We start from the raw sequence: 18,487 nt of genomic DNA, 5'->3' as shown, positions 1-18,487 counted from the left end.
CTTTGCATGGAGATAGAAGAAACTATAGTTCCAAACTAATGCATGTCTTCTCCGTGTGAAGTACTTAAAACAATTTATTCCCAAAGTCATATTTCAGAATGCTATATACTATAAAGATTTTAGCCATATTAATTCAGCATAAATTTTGAAGATGGGAAAAGGGATCATCTGAAAGCAAATCCCATTGAGAAGTTTAACCTTTGCGTTCAAACATCAGGATATATTTTACTGGCATTTGAAAAAGACGTCTCATTTCACCTGCACATAGGAAAATGCTAAAAGCTTTTAGATAAACTGAGCCAACAAATCCAGTGCTCTGTAGGTTCCCCATAAAGTGGTTTAGTTTTTGTGACTTAATTCAAATCACTTAGGATAGTTCTTATATAATTCAATACATTGCAAAACAAGGTAGTAAAGAGGGTCCATGCATGATCTAGGTCTGTAGCTGACATGCCATGTTTTACCAAAAAGTTTTTGTCATTCCCTTGACTTCTGAATGCACCATTGATTACCAGAGCCACCAACTGGCCAAAAGCGGCCTCAAAAATGTATTTTGTGTAGCTCAAACATAAGTGGTCTACAGACTGTTTGAAATATTTTAATTAGTTGCCACTAAACATTAGAAATATCTAAAAATTTTTATTTCTAACTTCCCTTCAAAAATCTGATTGTTTGACATCCCTCCCTTACAGCAGATCAATAGTCCATTGGAGCTGGACATTATCTGCCACAAGAGAGACTATCATTGCTAGCTTACCATATTCTTCACCGTCCCCAACTGTCTGCTTTCTTCCATCTTTCTTGCCCATCATTGTATATTTTTGCACGTGGCCTGCTTCTCTCATTTCTGTTCTCTGCTCAGGCCCTACAGTGAACTTGCAACCTCTAATTCAAACCCTTGTCCAATATCAACTTCATCCACCAGGACCATTGATGCTTTCTCCTGCCTCCTTCAGAGGAACTTGCCTTCTTTAGTCACCACCTCAATGTGTACCTTCAGTCTCTCCCAGTCTTAGAATTGCTTTCCATGTCCACACTTTACTTGTATACCCCTGGGATAACTTCTACCACTTTCTTATCACAACCAGATTTTTCTGAAGGGTGAAGAAAGCTCATGTCTTAGCCTTACTAGTTTTTGTAATTTGTCCAATTCATCTCCCCAGCTGGACTGTATGCTATTTTAGGACAGGATTTATGTCTGATTTATTTTTATAATACTCCATGTTACCATAAGATAATAGCCATTCAGGAAATATTTGATGAATGAATGAGTAGTAGTAGAAGTAGAAGTAATCAATAATAATAATAATAAAACTAATAATGTTGCATTGTGGGAAAAGTAAGGATGATATTTATTTTCACCATAACTCTCTTCATCACACATATTCCTGAATCTGCTACCACAAGAAACCATGATTGCTGCCACACAGCAGTAAACAAAGGCCAATATATGCTACTGCAACTAAAACCATTAGAATGGATTAATCTTTTAACACGGTGCTACAGCAAGTTACTTCATCCCCACATGATACAAGTACCAGATATAGATACAGCTCTCTCCACTCAAATTACAGCAGTGGCTGATGTCTGTGGTAAATAATAGTTATCAGGACTCTGTTCCAAGGCCTGACAGGAATGATTCTGTATTGTTGCTATGAGAATTCAGAAGAGAATATTAATTCAAATACGCTTATTGACTCATGGACACTAATTACACATAATGCCACTCTACGGAAATGTAATTGGGCGTATTTTCCAACTGTAACTATCCCGTGTTTATTTCTTAACCAATATCATAAATAGACATGCATGCACAAGGTACATAAAGTAGAATGTGAATAGTCAAACATGCTATGAATGGAGCCATAAATTTGTGGTAAATGTTGAATAAAACAAAATGTACAGTAACATGTTAAATTATGAAAATTATTTATCAACTTGTCTATAGAGTAGTGTATTCTCTATGTCATCTCTACCAGGTAGCTGTCCTGCATAAGCATAGTACAAGACATTTTCTCTATGTTAGTATATAAAATGATCAGTCAATTTTGTATCTAAAAATTCTAACTTTTCTTTTTAATTCTACAGCACTCTCAACAATAACAACATTACTAGACTTTCTGTGGCAAGTTTCAACCATATGCCTAAACTTAGGACTTTGTAAGTAGTCACAATATATGTAAAGGTCATATTAACCAATTAAAGCTTCCCCTTAAATAACATGTTCAGTAAGCAAAGGATGGGACCACTAGCTTACAAGGTAGACAAGGAAAGCCCAACTTGGGAAAAGACTAGATATGATATTTGTGGGAATGAGCTATTATTCTGGAAACTGGAAAGATTTCTTTTAAATGATATGCATTATGGAAACTTTGGAGTTAAAAAAAAAAAAACATTTACTTTGAGCTATTGTGGAGGTCACATTTCATTAAGAAATGGAAGACTCCTTGATTGGCTGTCAGAAATGATAAATGGGAAATCTTTATGATTTTATTGCTGTACTGCAAGCAGATCTAATAAAGCTAAACTGGTTCTCCAACATTCCTTATAACGTGAAATTATAGCATCACCCTCTAGTGCTTCTATAATTAAGGTTGTGTCTGCATTTATATTTAAAAGTATCTTTTTTGGGGTTACAGATGGACATTAAGATATTTTTGGTCTAATAAAGTATTGACTATAGCTATTTCTTTTCTCTTGAAGAAAAAGTAATCCTTAAAGCCTAGGGTAGGTTTTAAAATCCTTAAAGCCCAGGGTGGACTTTAAGTTATAGAATTTCAGAGGTAAATCTCATTTGAACTGAATTTCAGAATCACCTTGACCTAAAAAAAGTATATTACATATAACATGTAGGACATGATTGGAAACAAAACCAAAGCATCAGACTTCTTGGGAAAAAAAAGTGTTTTTAAGTTGGATAAATATATTTTGATTAGATTTTCAAAATACTTCTCATTTTCTGATAGCTTGTAACTGGAAAACATTAATTTTCTTTTCTTAATAAAAATTTTGAATTACCAGCTTTTTAATGAACTAGCCAATACCAATTTTAATGTCATTTTTTTCTTACTGAAATCTAACTCTGTATGTAATAACACATCATTATAATTTCCTTGGAATATTATTTAGCAAATAAAGGAATTCTACAAGTATACAGACATAGCTAAATTCTGTATTCTTGGGGCTATCAGAATGAGACTAATCTGACTGAACTAACAGCCCAATTCACTCAAAACTATAATTTCCCATTAACTTCAGGCATTTTTTTTTTAAAGAAATTGATCAAGCTTTCAATCTTTGCAAAAACAAAGCCAACGAAATTGTAAAAACATTCATCTGAATTTTTTTGACAGTGTCCCTTATTTTCTTGTAGAAATTCATGAGTCTGTCTTACTAATCAGGTTTTTCAATTTTTACATTCTTTTCTCGTTTCTAGTTTGTGCACACCTAATTGGAATTTTTGTAATATGCTTGGTTTAGATGGAAATATTTAGAGTACAAGGATATGGAATGTGCCTCTGTGGCTTCCAAAGGACAGAACTTCAACTTCCAAGCAAACCGAGCCAGAGGTCACCCATCTTTCCCAAAATGTAGCTTTTTGTTTTGTGGTACGCCTTCTAGTTTCGAAGCAAAGAATTGTGTTCCTTATCTACAAGCTCAAGGAGAATGCAAAGCAGTCATTTAACTTTAAATTCCTTTACTTTGGTTGGGTCATTATTCTATAGTATCATTGCTACTTAAAAATTCCATTTTTATGGTCTAATTATCTTTCTGGACTGAGTTCCATGTTTTAATATCCATTACTGTTATTGAGTTAGAATTGAACACATCAGCTTAAAAGGACTAAAATGGTATTACTGTGTCATAGATGGTTCTGGGAATAGTGCTTTGATTTATAGCTTTGGATGTCCTTTTCTTTAGTTTGAGAAAACATAAAAGCCAGTTTGAAGTCATTTACCTAATTTAGTGGATACGTTTGTCTGATATTTTATTAATGGAGAAGTGCAATTTGCCACTTGGAAGCAAACCATGATCTTGTGTGGATCCTGCCAACACAGAGCGACTCACTTAATTCCTTCACTCCCAGCCATTTGTGCCTTTTAATTTCAGTCGCTGCTCTTTGAGGATAGGTCTCCAGGAGCCAAAGGAGCTAATCCCTTTTCTGTGATTAAACAACAAAAGAAGGAAATCAGAATAAGGATGTGAAAAAAGTGTTTTATATTGAATTATTATTCTGTCTTGTTCAGCAAAAAATGCAAGTGACCTGCTGAAAAGGTTTTACAAGCAGTTTCTATAGAGACTCATAATGGCAGGACTCATTGATATTTCAAACTGGGAGCCACAACTTTTACTAACTTGCCCCTCGCCCAGTCTCCCCACTCTCCCACCCCACCCCTATTGGCTCTCAGGATGTTGGAACTGTGGAGCAATTTGCATTGGACTTATTTTTTTCTCTTTCCTCTTTTAAATGAACATAAGTGAAATATGTTCATTTAAAACATAATTTTATGGACATATTCAAGCTTCTATAAATTGCTCAGTTCAGACTAAATGAAGAGAGACTTGATTCTGTGATTGTACATCAGTTTAATTTTTAGGAAAAATAATTATATTGGAATCTGCTTAGCTTTACTTCTATGTTAAGAAATAAAGGTATATATTATTAATGAAATGACAACTTTCTGTTTTCTTGCTTTACACTTCCTTTTTTTCTCATTTAGTCGACTCCATTCAAACAACCTGTATTGTGACTGCCACCTGGCCTGGCTCTCCGACTGGCTTCGCCAAAGGCCCCGGGTTGGTCTGTACACTCAGTGTATGGGCCCCTCCCACCTGAGAGGCCATAATGTAGCTGAGGTTCAAAAACGAGAATTTGTCTGCAGTGGTAAGGGAGAAAGAAGATGATGTTACTGTGTTTGTTGTATCCCATTACGTAACAGAATGTGAGGGCTGCATGCCTCAAAGGTTTCGATGTTGTTCACTAATGTGCAATTGTGCACTAAGCACTCTACGGAGATCCTCTTTTCCAGTGAAAATATGTTCTGAGACCTTACTATATCAGTTGGCAAGTACTGGTTACTTGTATCTAGATTATGCTAGAACACTTTTCAGTTTCCACTCCAGGGGAAATATGGAAAATCGCTAAATGATGGCTCTACTTGTGATTTTTTATTTTCCCATTACGTAATGATTTATAGCTACTTTTATGTTAACAATTGAAAACAAACATGATTAGCTAATCCTAGATCCCTGCTATGAAATTCAAAGAGCAATTCAGCCATAGTTGCAAAGTAACAAAATACTTTCCATGCATACATGTATACTAATGGTTCAGTTTTACTTAAAACAAATATTAAATGACCAGCTTTAATAACAAAAATCTGAAATCAAAAATAAGACATAGGGTCAGGCACCATGGCCCACGCATGTAATCCCAGCATTTTGGGAGGCAGAGGCCAGCGGATCACCAGAGGTCAGGAGTTCCAAGCCAGCCTGGCCAACATGGCAAAACCCCGTTCTTACTAAAATTATAAAAATTTTAGTAAGGCATGGTGGTACATGCCTGTAATCCCAGATCCTTGAAAGGCTGTATCTCCCAGATACAGGAGAATCACTTGAATCTGGGAGGTGGAGAGTATGGTTAGCTGAGATCACACCAGTGCACTCCAGCGTGGGTGACAACAGAGAAACTCCATCTCAAAAAAAATATGTATATATATAAAATAGGCCTGGCATGGTGGCTCACAACTGTAATCCCAGCACTTTGGGAGGCCGAGACGGGCACATCACGAAGTCAGGAGATGGAGACCATCTTGGCTAACACGGTGAAACCCGGTCTCTACTAAAAGTACAAAAAACTAGCCGGGTGAGGTGGCGGGCGCCTGTAGTCCCAGCTACTCAGGAGGCTGAGGCAGGAGAATGGCATGAACCCAGGAGGGGGAGCTTGCAGTGAGCCCAGATCACAGCACTGCACTCCAGCCTGGGTGACAGAGCGAGACTCCGCCTCAAAAAATAAATAAAATAAATAAATAAGTAAGACATAGGCTGTGTCTAATATCAATCAATAGCTAACGTTTACTGAGTTTTTTAATATGCTTAAGCACCAACCTAAGTATTTCACATATATTTACCTCACTTCACCTCCCTCATAACAACTGTATGAGAAATGCAATATCTCTATATTTGGAGATTCAAATGCTGTGAAAAAGAATAAACTTGCCGAAGTTTATATAGTTGAGTCCAAGGATCTCAATGGAGGTGGTTTGATTACATATACACACACGTGCGCGCACACACACACACATAGTGATACATAGTATCTTGTTTATATATATATAGGGTTGGTTCTGCTTCAGCTTCAGAAGTATCTGTTCAAAATACAACAAAACAAAATTTTAAGAAAGGTATAATGCATCATAAGTAGTTCACAGATTTTTAAAGGCGGGGTAGGGAGACATGACTAGTACTTGATGCTTTTAAATGGTTATATTTTAGACCCTGTATGTATTTTTTCACGTTTTATAACCTAAGCAAAATTTTTGTGTACGATCATGGAATGTTCTCAATATGTCTGATTGCTTTTTTAAAAAATTAAATAATGAAATGACTAACAGTTCGTTACTAACCACTTTTTTCTCTCTTCACTTTTTCCTTTCTGTTTTCTAGATGAGGAAGAAGGCAAGTTCACATTTCTTTTTTAGACTGAGGGTATTTTTGTAGTTTGAGAGCTTGTTTAGAGGGATAGGATTAGCAGCTGGCTTGTAGCCTTTTCCTGGCACATTACCACCACTAGGGCCCTTTCTCAGCAGGTTGGAAAGGGCAGTCCCCACTGTCTTCCAGAAACCATGCATTTCCAGATGCTTATTTAGTACAACTATGCTGATACTCTGTTGCTCACCTTTCAACCATTAATGTCTCATTTAAAAATTGTTCCAAATATTGAGTGATAAAAGTACATACAGAAAAGGAGCTACTTATACTAAAATTTTAAATTACTCGAAGCCCCCAAGGGAATCATTTTTTATTAACAATAAAATTACTTTATACAAATTATTATTATAATTTCAGAGAAACTGATCATTTTGAACCTATCAAGACATCAAATTCTGGATTATCTAATTTTTCTCCACATTTATTGGCATACGATTATTTAATTTGAGCAACAATTATCTTCTGATAGAAGTATTACTGTTTTGTTTTATTTTTAAAAGAAATTACAAAGTTAATAAAGCCACATGAATTTGATAAAGACCAAGCTCTATTTAAGCTTATTAGGAATGAATATAAGTTAGTCTGAAGTTGCTGGGTTTTTTGGAAATTAGAATAGTTTTGAATGTAATTCTGATTTTGAAACTGAATTTAGCTTTTCTCACAATAGTTTAAAAAATTAGCAGTATTATGACCAGTTTTTAGAATCTCATTTACTTCCTCTCATTTGCTTTATTGACCTGAATATATAAATGCATGCCTCCTAAAATATATTTTAGAAATATAGGACCATCTTATGATCATGTATTTAAAGAGATTTATTTATGTGAAATGCTTTGTTACTTGAGCTAAGTTTGTATGTTTCACAATTATGATATTCAGGAGGAAAAATATAATTCCTGTTTATTTCTTTTTTAGGTCACCAGTCATTTATGGCTCCTTCTTGTAGTGTTTTGCACTGCCCTGCCGCCTGTACCTGCAGCAACAATATCGTAGACTGTCGTGGGAAAGGTCTCACTGAGATCCCCACAAATCTTCCAGAGACCATCACAGAAATGTATGTGCCTGAAATTCTTTCTTATCTCTCCACCTTCCCAGTGAACCAAACTTTGATTTTCTTTGGGAAATTCTGGGTTTATCAAAGGCACATCTGATCAATTGGCTTAGACAAATGTTCCCTTCAGAAGTGTATTGATTCTTACTCTGATTGTTTAAAAACATACCATGATAAAGTGGCTATGATGTTTTTTCTTCCACTGATAGAGTTAAAAGGAATATATTTTTAGGAAAAACAAGACAAACAGGATTATTTATACCTGGTTCCACCCTTTGGGCCTGTATATCTGTGGTTGTCCGTTTCTCAGTTTGGAGCCGTAGGAATATAAAAAGGGACCAAGCTGGGGTTAGTAAACCACAGGAACAATAGGTGATGCTCTGCCTCCTTGAGAGCTCATGTTTTAAAAGGCAGTTTCACTGTTTTGTTTGAATTGATAATTCAATGCAAAGTGTAGAAAGGATAATATTACAAAGTCAAATGTAAAGATTTTTTATATAGTGCATGTTTTAGCCTATTTGAAGCAGTGTGTACCTCCATTAAAAGTTAAATTCTTATGACAAAGTATTGCATACATATTTTGTATGCAGTTGGTGAATGCATTTCTATGTCCTCACCAAATATGTCATGTGGATCAAACAAGGTCACATAAGATGTAAATTGGAATGCTTTTACAATCTTAAAAAGTAAGCACTAGGGAAAATCATTACCTCAATATTCACTAAGAAAACCCCTCTTAACCACCCAGCCCATTATATTATTATTTTATAGGCCAATTCTAAATTGTAACTGAATAAATTATCTTGGATTTTTTTGGTTGAAATGATAGGAACAACTTCTTAGAATAGACCCACATAGTATGTGAAAAAGTTGTTTTTAAAGAGCTCATTTTAACCAATTTATTATGATAATAAAGTAACTTCTCTAATGCACCTTATATGAGAATAATCTTAGTTCACAGGACCCACTGCCATTAGTTTAAACTATCTACCATGTGTTTAATAGTGTTCTTAGAGTTTTGCATAAGACATGAACCTCTGCAGGAATTCTAGATTCTGGGGAGATTTGACACTGAATAACCTATACACATAATAATATCATTCTCATCAAAATTTTAATTGATAGAACATTACTTTACCTCTAGAATACATCTGTAAGTATTTTTGGGCTGAACCTTGAAAGAAGAATAAGTTATAACTTGGGAAGAGATAGAAGACATTCCTGAAAAAGAAACCTTGGCAGCAAAGAACAGAGGTGGCAGTGAGCATTGTTTGAAAGATTGTGGTTGAACCTAATTAGAATAACAAGATAATGTTGAGGCATCATGAAAAATAATGCCCTAAAAAATATATCTCCATCTAATTTTAAAACTACAGATTACTGAAGACCTTGACGCTTGGTCAGAAGATATTAGATGTGATAAAGTTAAGAGCAGAATGACATACTAAATTTTCTCATAAGGGAACTATATAGTCATCTATGAAGGCACAGACATTTATTAAGTAACCATTTACTACCTAACGGCACCATGAATTTTCCAGAGATCATCCATCAAGTGATTAGCAAATGTGACATTCAAATTGAAAACTATTAAATGAGGTACACAGTGAAAAACATAATAAGACATGAACACATCAAGTTCAAGGTCTTACAAAGGGCATGAAGTTGAGGGCAAGGTACGATGGTTAGCCAGAGTCAGAAGGTTTTAGTTGGAACCCCAGGTTTACCTATCATTTACTATTTGTGAGACCATGGACAAGTTACTTACCCTCTGAGACTCTATATCCCATCTAAAACTAAGGGTGGTTGTGAGTTTGATGTGAAATAATTAACACACGTAGAGCTATGTGTGCTTAGCATATAGTAATCATTCCATAAATGATAACTCAAGCATAGAAGTCTTTGTGTAGAAATAACACTGAGCTAGACCTTGAAAGATAGGTAGTGAATGAAACTACAGAGATGAGGACAAGGCTTTCAGAATTTATACAATATGATAAGCTAGGCAGTAGGAATGAAAGTACAAGATGTGATCAAATAGGAATTCAGCTTGCCTGATATTTGATATGTGAGATAGTACCAGGAAATAAATTGTAAATATACATTGGAGTCAGTTCATGAATGGTCATGTGGATATAAGGATCTTGGATTTTATTTGGAATGCATTTAAACATATGAGTTTTAATCTGAATTTTCTAGAATAATTGGTCTGATGGCTGTGTGCCAGTGATTTGACAAAAAGAGAGACTGCAAGGTAGGAGGCCTCTTCAGAGGCTGTTTCTTTGGTCCAGTGGAGATGTCAGAAGAGTAGGAGCTGGTCAGTAATAGTAGGAATGGTGGTGTGGAAACAGCTATGATAGCAAATATAGGAGCAGAATTCATGGTATTTGGCATTTGATGAGATAAAGGAGTAATGAAGAAAAATAAACCAGACTCTGCCAGAGTTTCAAGTATGAGTGATGGGGAGGTTGTGGTTATATTGTTGTATATAAGAAAGTGAGAAGCAGGACCAAAACGGGAAAGGAAGATGACAGTGAACTCAATTTGTGAAATACTTAAGGACCAGTGACACAATTAGAAGTACTAAAATAATACAGACTATAATAATTTTGGAGCAAGCAAGACAAGGACTTGAGGCAAAAATTTTGGAGTAATTAACGTAATAGAAAACAGTCAATATTTGAAACCATCAACTGGCTAATGAAAAGGAGAGTAAGAGAGGAGAAGCTCAAGAACCTAAATAAAAACAGCAGAGGGCTCTAATAGGTAAGGGAGGAAGAGACTTCTAGGAAAAATGATTTCCAGAGGCAAATACTACTGCCAGTTAACCAAGCTGGGGTCTGAGAGAAGGTCTTGGAATTTGACCTGCATATTGTTCTTAGAAGGTTCCATTCTGATAGAGTGGTAGGTCAGTAAGCCACCTTTCAGAGTGTTAAGAAAAGAAGTATTGATTAGTATTCCAGAGAGTATATAAGCTGCAGTTTGAAGAGTTTGGCTCAGAAAGGATTTTTTGAAAAAGACAATTGTTGCTCTGTAATGGACAAACTTGGATTAATTCTAAGATGCAGAAACCTGTCATCATTAGGAAGTCAGAAAGAAAGAATGAGTTTAGAGAGAAACGAGAGTGTGAGAGTTATATAAGACATATGTGGGAGCAAGATCAATCTGGACACAGGAGTGAACTGGTCAAATCCAGATCATAGGGAAGAGGAACAGAAAGCTGTTATAGGTTGCTAAAAGGAAAAGAGTAAGATGGAGACATAACATTTTCATATAGCAATATGAAACACTTAAAATGGTTTTCTTAGGTAGTCTAGTTTATTTCTTATCATAGTGATTTTCTTCTACTTTGTATGCTCTATAGATTTTGTATAATGGTGGGATTTAGTTGCATTAAAGTTGTAGTAAATAATATGTCCCATGGACTTTGCCTATATTGAGAAGGTGGTATATCAGGTAAAGCTACAATAAATTAAATTTATGAGGAGAGATGAAAACATGTGAAACTGCCAGTGAATTTTACTTCCCTGATTATTACATTATCAGCTTTATCAGTAGAGCATCTGGTAATAAATAATATTGATCCTCAACTCAGCAAGATAATTCCATTTTCATTCATTATAGTGGCATAACTTACTAGCTTAGTAATTTATTTCTTTTATTACTCTTCTATTTTTTATAAGAACAAAGAATATCACTAAGATTATTAAATGTGGAAATATCTTTACAGATGGCAGGTTTTTATTCTATGATGAACTGAAAATTATAAACTCTCCCCATTTTATTCAAATATGTTTTAATATCTGAATTTTACCATAAATTATCGGTGGAGTTTCTTTATTGCAAGTTATGAGATATTTCATTCAATAATTTTGACTTGATTACCTACTGTGTGATATGTCGTTATTCTTACAACTGTCTCATAATATAATTCTAACAAAAAGAAAGTATGTATGTGCCATATATGAGTGATCAACTGCCTATAAATCTAAGTAGAAAATAATGACTCATTTTTTCTGCTTTCTGTTTCCAACTACAAATTCATACTTATGCTATTTGCTAACACAGTTGTTTGTTAAGCAATAGAAGGAAAATATTCCTTTAAAATCAGAATTGGAATGTTGGCTTATACACATTTGATCTTCTCATTGACCTGTAATGGGGATATTTATGAAATTAAATAAAATAGTAAAACTAATGCAGAAACGTAGGTCAGATAAAGGCTGGTGGTTTTCTCCAACAGGCCTCATTATACTCATCATTTTACCACAATGCAGGCGCTCCCTTCTTGCTTATAGGTTAGAATCTGCTTTTGATTGTCCCTAATTATCATGTTTTGTAATTATATACTATTGTGTGTTTATTTTAAAATATCTATCTCTTCTACTAAAGTAAACCTTCTATGAAGGCAGGAACTAGTTCTGTTCTTATCACTACTGAATACCCAGTGAAAAATCTAGTACCTTGGCACACAGTGGGCACTTGATAAGTATTTATTGGGTAAATGAATAATTTAAAAATTAAACATTTGGAACAGATTTGTCTCTGAAAAGATGAAGCTGTGTTAACCAAGTTTAATAAATACAACCAGAGGAACAGCCTATTATTTCCCTGTAGACAAACTGGTACTTTTTAAGCATAAAATCAGCAAGAGAAAAAGTAAATGAATAGAATTTTTAATAGCATGGGCTAAAATGGGTCTAGAACACTAAAAATTCATTAAATTTCCCTGTTCTGTGTACTTATTTGAATTTCCATGCTTTAAATATTTCTGAGTTTTTTTTTGATTCTCAGCTGACCAACTCAGCATTTAATAGGTACCCTATTATGGAGCTATATTAATTTAATCATCTTACAGATGTGTTAGACATCTTTCTCTACAGTCATATTCCCTCTCTAATGAGGCCTGTAGACATTTAATTCAAATCTTTCAAAGACTGAGAACTTTGTTGTTTAAAAAAAATAACTTGGAAAAAAAACCAGAGGCTCAAAAAACTTAGAAATTTTGTAAAAAACCTTCAATTGTGAAGTGGCTAAAATGGCTTCAATCATACATCTGCTGGACTCTCAAGCCCATGGTCCTTCCTCGATCAAGCTATAAAAGAGGTAGGCATAGCTTGGTCTTGTTGGAATATCATAAAAGGATAAATTTTCAAAATCATGAAGAGAGAATGACTGATACTCCGATAAAAAGGACAAGAGAAATTTTAAGAAACTTACCTATGAAGAGAACGTAGAATGAACAGAGAGAAAGACAAGGCATTAAGATACAGGATTGTTTGCAAAACTGAGAGCTGTTTTATATTACTTTATATCTGTAACTATTACAATGTCATCTTTCCTATTCTCTGTTAAATGTTCTCTTATTTCCCTGAATCTTCTCCGCACAGCACTTATCACAGTTTAACTTGTTATTTGAATCATGTAAAACTCTCCTATTACACTGCAAACTGGGTAAGGGCAGACCGTGTCTTTCCCTCACCATTTCTGCCCCAATACTTAGCATACCGTGGGTGGGGAAGACAGTGTTGGGAGCAGGGGAAGAAGATCTTGGGCACACAATCTGGAGAGCTTCCAGGCCGCCACCCTTCATAGTAAAAATTAAAAAAAAAAAAAAAGAAAAGACTGGGCGCGGTGGATCACGCCTGTAATCTCAGCACTTTGAGAGGCTAAGGCGGGCAGATCATGAAGTCAGGAGATCAACACTATCCTGGCCAACATGGTGAAACCCCGTCTCTACTAAAAATAAAAAAAATTAGTCAGGTGTGGTAGTGTGTGCCTGTAGTCCCAGCTACTCGGGAAGCTGAGGCAGGAGAACCGCCTGAACCCGGGAGGCAAGGCTTGCAGTGAGCCAAGATCGCGCCACTGCACTCCAGCCTGGGCGACAGAGCAAGACTGTCTCAAAAAAAATAATAACAAAATAAAATAAAATGTGACAAAACAATGTGGACTAATGAAGAAAATATAGAAGGGAAAAAAGTAGAACATATAACGTAAGGTAAACTTAGTTGTTAAACAGAAAGCTGTTTGTTGCCTAGGGGTCATTCCAGCACTTTGCTGCTTTGAACTCTGCTAGTTGAAAACCTTACTCTTCAATAGATGCAATGCCTTCTGTGAGTCTATACATGATCTAGTCTATGGCAACACAATCATTAATAGCAAATTGATTCTGACCATATCAAATCTTAAGAATTACTTACTTAGATCACCTTTTGAGGTGTACAGTTTTGAATGCGATGTGATAGATTGCTATGAAGTTGATATTTAGTTCTCTTCAATCTAGTTATAGATTTCCTGTGGCATACTGCCTTTTCAAACCATTATATAGAAATTCCATAAATCATGGAGAATATTTAGTAAGAGCGTAAGTTATAACAATTTGGTTTGTCGTGTTTGCTCCTACATCCTCCTGCCTTTACTCTCCGCTGCCTTTTTCAGGGGCTCCAGCTCCATCTGTGTTGCTGGAGAGGACATGGTTTCATTCATTTTTGTGGCTGTATCTTCTTCCATGTCACATATGTTCCACATTTTCTTTATTCAATCAACCGTTGATGGACACTTAGGTTAGTTCCATGACTTTGTTATCGTGAATAGTGCTACAATAAACATGAGTGAAGGTGTCTTATATAATGATTTCTTTTCCTTTGGGTAGATACTCAGTAATGGGATTGATAGGTCAAATAATAGTTTTATTTTTAGTTCTTTGAGAAATCTCTGTACTGTTTTCCATAGAGGTTGAATGTTGAACTAATTTACATTTTTACCAACGGTATATAAGCATTCCCTTTTTTCTGCATCCACACCATCATCTTACACATGTCAGAATAGCTATTATTAACAATTGCTCTTATTTCTCTAATAATTAGTGATGTTGAGCATTTTTTTATGTTTGTTGGCTGCTTACATGTCTTTTTTTGAGAAATACTTGTTCTTGTCCTTTGTCCACATTTTAAGGGGATTGTTTATTTTTCCTTGTTGAGTTGTTAGAGTCCCTTGTAGATTCTGGATATTAGTTCTTTGTTTTAGGCATATACTGCAAATATAATTTTAAAAGTATCTTTTTCTGTTCATTTCTCTTTAGATAACTACCTCCCATATATGCGTAACCTTTTTGCATGCTATTTCTGCATTTGTCTCACTCAAAATTTTGAATCCTTAATTTATTAAGTAATACTCAATTTTGAATCCACATATTTCAAAGTCTTCTTACTTTTCTTTTCTTTTTTTTTTTTTTTTTTTTTCTTGAGACAGAGTATGGCTCTGTTGCCCAGGCTGGAGTGCAGTGGTGCCATCTCGGCTCACTGCAAGCTCTGCCTCCTGGGTTCACGCCAGTCTCCTGCCTCAGCCTCCCGCATAGCTGGGACTGCAGGGGACCGCCACCACGCCCAGCTAATTTTTTTGTATTTTTAGTAGACACGGGGTTTCACTCTGTTAGCCAGGATGGTTTCGATTTCCTGATCTCGTGATCCACTCGCCTTGGCCTCCCAAAGTGCTGGGATTACAGGCAACACCGTGTAGGCCCAAAGTAATCTGACTTTTTGTATGTAAAGATATGCAAGTTAGATCTGACCAACTTGCCTTTAGCCTATTATGTACTGGCTGATTAAAATAATTACAAGTACTTATGAAATCAAGTATGAATTTTTGATTGGTTAGCATGTATTTAGTAATGTTTCAACCAGTACAATATTTGTCATGCTATGCAATTAGTTTATTTTAATTATGCTAAATGTTAAAAAGTACAGTACACAATTTGACTAATTTTTTTACAGCACACACAGGTGAACGTGACTACTATTCAGACAATATTGATAAAATAAATAAGGCAAGTGATATCATTTTTTAAATGTAACATGGTATGAAAGAAATAGTCAATATTCTGAGTTTGCCTTGTTAAATAACAAGTAGGTTGGCAATTTCAAAGGGCAATTGTTTTCCTTTGAAAGAGGTTTCATTGTTGCATTGCAAAAATATTTTAAAACATAAACATATTCAACTTAAGGAAAATAAAATGTAATGGAAATAGGCGTAATTTAGAAAATGTTGTAAAAGTTAAAATTTGAGCAATTCTACTTTAGTTCTTAATTTTATTAGAGCACTTCTTAACACATGGAGCACTTGTTAGCATTTTGCAGTTTTACACACTCCTGATATTATTGCTACTTCAAATCCACCCACAAATTAGCTAACCTACAATATTACTTTCGCTTCAAATTTTATGTTTTTATAACTTTGTGCTTTTCAGGCAAGCTAATATGAAAACATTCTCAATATTTTATGTCTGATAGAAATATAGATGACATAGTACTTTTTAAAAGTATCTTATATCATGCATAATAAAAACCTTCTTTATGATAAAAAATTTTTCAAAAATGTTAAATTGTTTATTTCACTTAATTCCCATGGAAACACTATGTAGGAAACTACACACCTCCTAAAGGTTAGCAAAATTCTTTTAATTTTTTTTTTGTAGTGTAGTAAATACTTTTGTTCATTTTTAAAATGAAAACCTGGTTTGAGATAAGAAGCTGTCACTCCGATGTAGGCAATTAGAATTGCATTCTCAAATTTTCTTCTGAGATACTCAAAATAGCAGAAACTACAAATATATCTCCTATGTACTATGAAAGTACTAGTTTTTCCTCTATCAAATATAACTTGCCTAGAAACGTCATTAAATAAACAATCCTAGGATTAAACAAGTCAATATTATTTTATCTCTGATTCTGTGCTAATATATATATGGTTAGAAAAACAAAATGCAATGATTCTTCTCTGGATTATTTTTTGTGTGAGTTTAGTAGTCATGTCATTGTATGCGAGAGAATTTTTTATGTAAATATCATTCATTATTATTTTTATTCCCTTGTGTTTTTGGATTATATTTTCTCAAGTTTTCATATTATGATTTCATCAGATGAGCCCAGAAAAAGAGAAAATACTTTACCTTTCTACAGACACGGAGCACCTCATTATTCAGCATACAAAACAGTGTTCTATAATGCGTTTCCACAGAAGAAGCTTCTCATGTTAATTTTTTTTAGGGGGAGGGGATTGAGGTCTCACTCTGTCACCTAGGCTGGAGTACAGTGGCGTGATCTCGGCTCACTGCAACCTCCACCTCCAGGGCTCAAACAATCCTCCCACCTCAGCCTCCCATGTAGCTGGGATTACAGGTGCATGCCACCACATCCAGCTAATTTTTTTGTCTTTTCGGTAGAGACGGGGTTTCACCTTGTTGCCCGGGTTGGTCTTGAACTCCTGAGCTTAAGCCATTCATCTGCCTTGACCCCTCAAAGTGCTGGAAGTACAGGTGTGATCCACCACACCCAGTAGATTCTCGTGTTAATTCTTAGTTATCAGTAGCCACACTCAGTGTACTCCTTATAGCAACTTTGATAGCTCCATAGCAAAATAGTGTAAAATGAATTATGTAAAATACCTTTAGAGATGAAACAATGCAAGTAGTTCCACAGGCCATTGTGGAGTTCACTATTAATCATTTGAGTGTTTTCATCTTTATTTTGGTAAAATTCCTAATTGTATATGCATATCTTGAGCATTCTTTAATTGTCATTGAAAGAATAATTGATGAGAAAGAAATTACTATTGAAAGAATAGTAGAAAAATTATCTTCAAAAGGCTTCATATGTCCACTATGTGCAGAGAAACCATTTTCATGAAGACTTAGTGTTCATGATAAGAAAATTCTTCATTTGTATTCATTTTTTGCACCTTATTTCTTTCTTGTACCTAATTTCCCAAAAAGTTATTTAGGTAACGTACATGTTATACTTACATATACCCAAACACACACAAATGTTGTACCTGTGTTTTTGTTAAATTGCGTGATAACTTAAGCAGAAAACTGTATAATACCTTTCTCAAAAGAAAAATGTAGAAGATGTAATCAAACATTTGTAATATTAGTTGAGAAGTAAAAATGAATATAACATTATAAATAAATTGGAGAAAAAGAAATATTAAAATAAGTACAGAGATTAAAATGGTAAGGACAGACAGCAACTCCAACTGGTTTCTCTTAAAAAGTCCCAGGAATCTGATGAGTACTGTTGCAACACAAGAAGCACATGCGGAAAGGCAGCATTTTAAAAATGTAGTACTACATACTCAACAAGTATTTCTGAGTGCTTGCTCTGCATCAGGCATTGTGGATGAAAGGGGACAGTCTCAACCTGCAAAATGTCTACAGTGCAGAGAATTGAAGCTTTACACAAACAGAATTTTAAACATGAGATAAGTAGTAAAATATATGTGCACAAAAAAACGAAGAGGAGGGCTACCTTGTTCTGCCTTGAAGAATCAAATAATCTTCAGGAATTAGGATGTGTTTTGCAGGCAGAGAACTTGAGGGCTTTTTTAGACCTAAGAGGCTGCATGTGCAAAGTCCCAGGAAAATGATAGTGTGTTTTTGGAAAAATTAAAATTTACAGTTCTTAGAATATAAAGTGGAAGCCAAATCTTGAAGAAGAGACTGTCCTGATGACAATAGAATACAAGGGAAATTGTCTAGCAAGGTAGTAGCATGATTAGATTTCTTTGATAGAAAAATCACTCTAACATGGAATGGAGAGTGGTTTGAAAGAAAGGAGCCCACTGAGAATGCAATAACAGCAGACTCTATAAAGGATAATGAAGGCAGGCCTAGCAGCAGATAGTGTTGGGAAGTTATTCCAAGAGGTGGCTCTAGTGGTCATGCAGTTG

General features: G+C 34.9%; 1 protein-coding gene across 2 annotated transcripts in view; it reads left to right on the top strand.

Moving 5' to 3' along the window:
• The window catches only part of SLIT2 (slit guidance ligand 2), a 375,009-nt gene that overhangs the window by 239,540 nt on the left and 116,982 nt on the right, over positions 1 to 18,487 (top strand). For both annotated transcript variants that reach the window (XM_030922577.1, XM_030922571.1), the window contains exons 7-9: positions 2,089 to 2,160; positions 4,722 to 4,885; positions 7,627 to 7,765. In XM_030922577.1, coding sequence (XP_030778437.1) covers positions 2,089 to 2,160; positions 4,722 to 4,885; positions 7,627 to 7,765 — 375 coding nt within the window. The remainder of the gene's footprint in view (positions 1 to 2,088; positions 2,161 to 4,721; positions 4,886 to 7,626; positions 7,766 to 18,487) is intronic.

The sequence above is a fragment of the Rhinopithecus roxellana genome, chromosome 2 (genome assembly GCF_007565055.1).
Source record: "Rhinopithecus roxellana isolate Shanxi Qingling chromosome 2, ASM756505v1, whole genome shotgun sequence".
Lineage (NCBI taxonomy): Eukaryota > Metazoa > Chordata > Mammalia > Primates > Cercopithecidae > Rhinopithecus > Rhinopithecus roxellana.
Note: the sequence above shows the minus strand (reverse complement) of the source record. Positions and strands in the feature narration are given on the sequence as shown.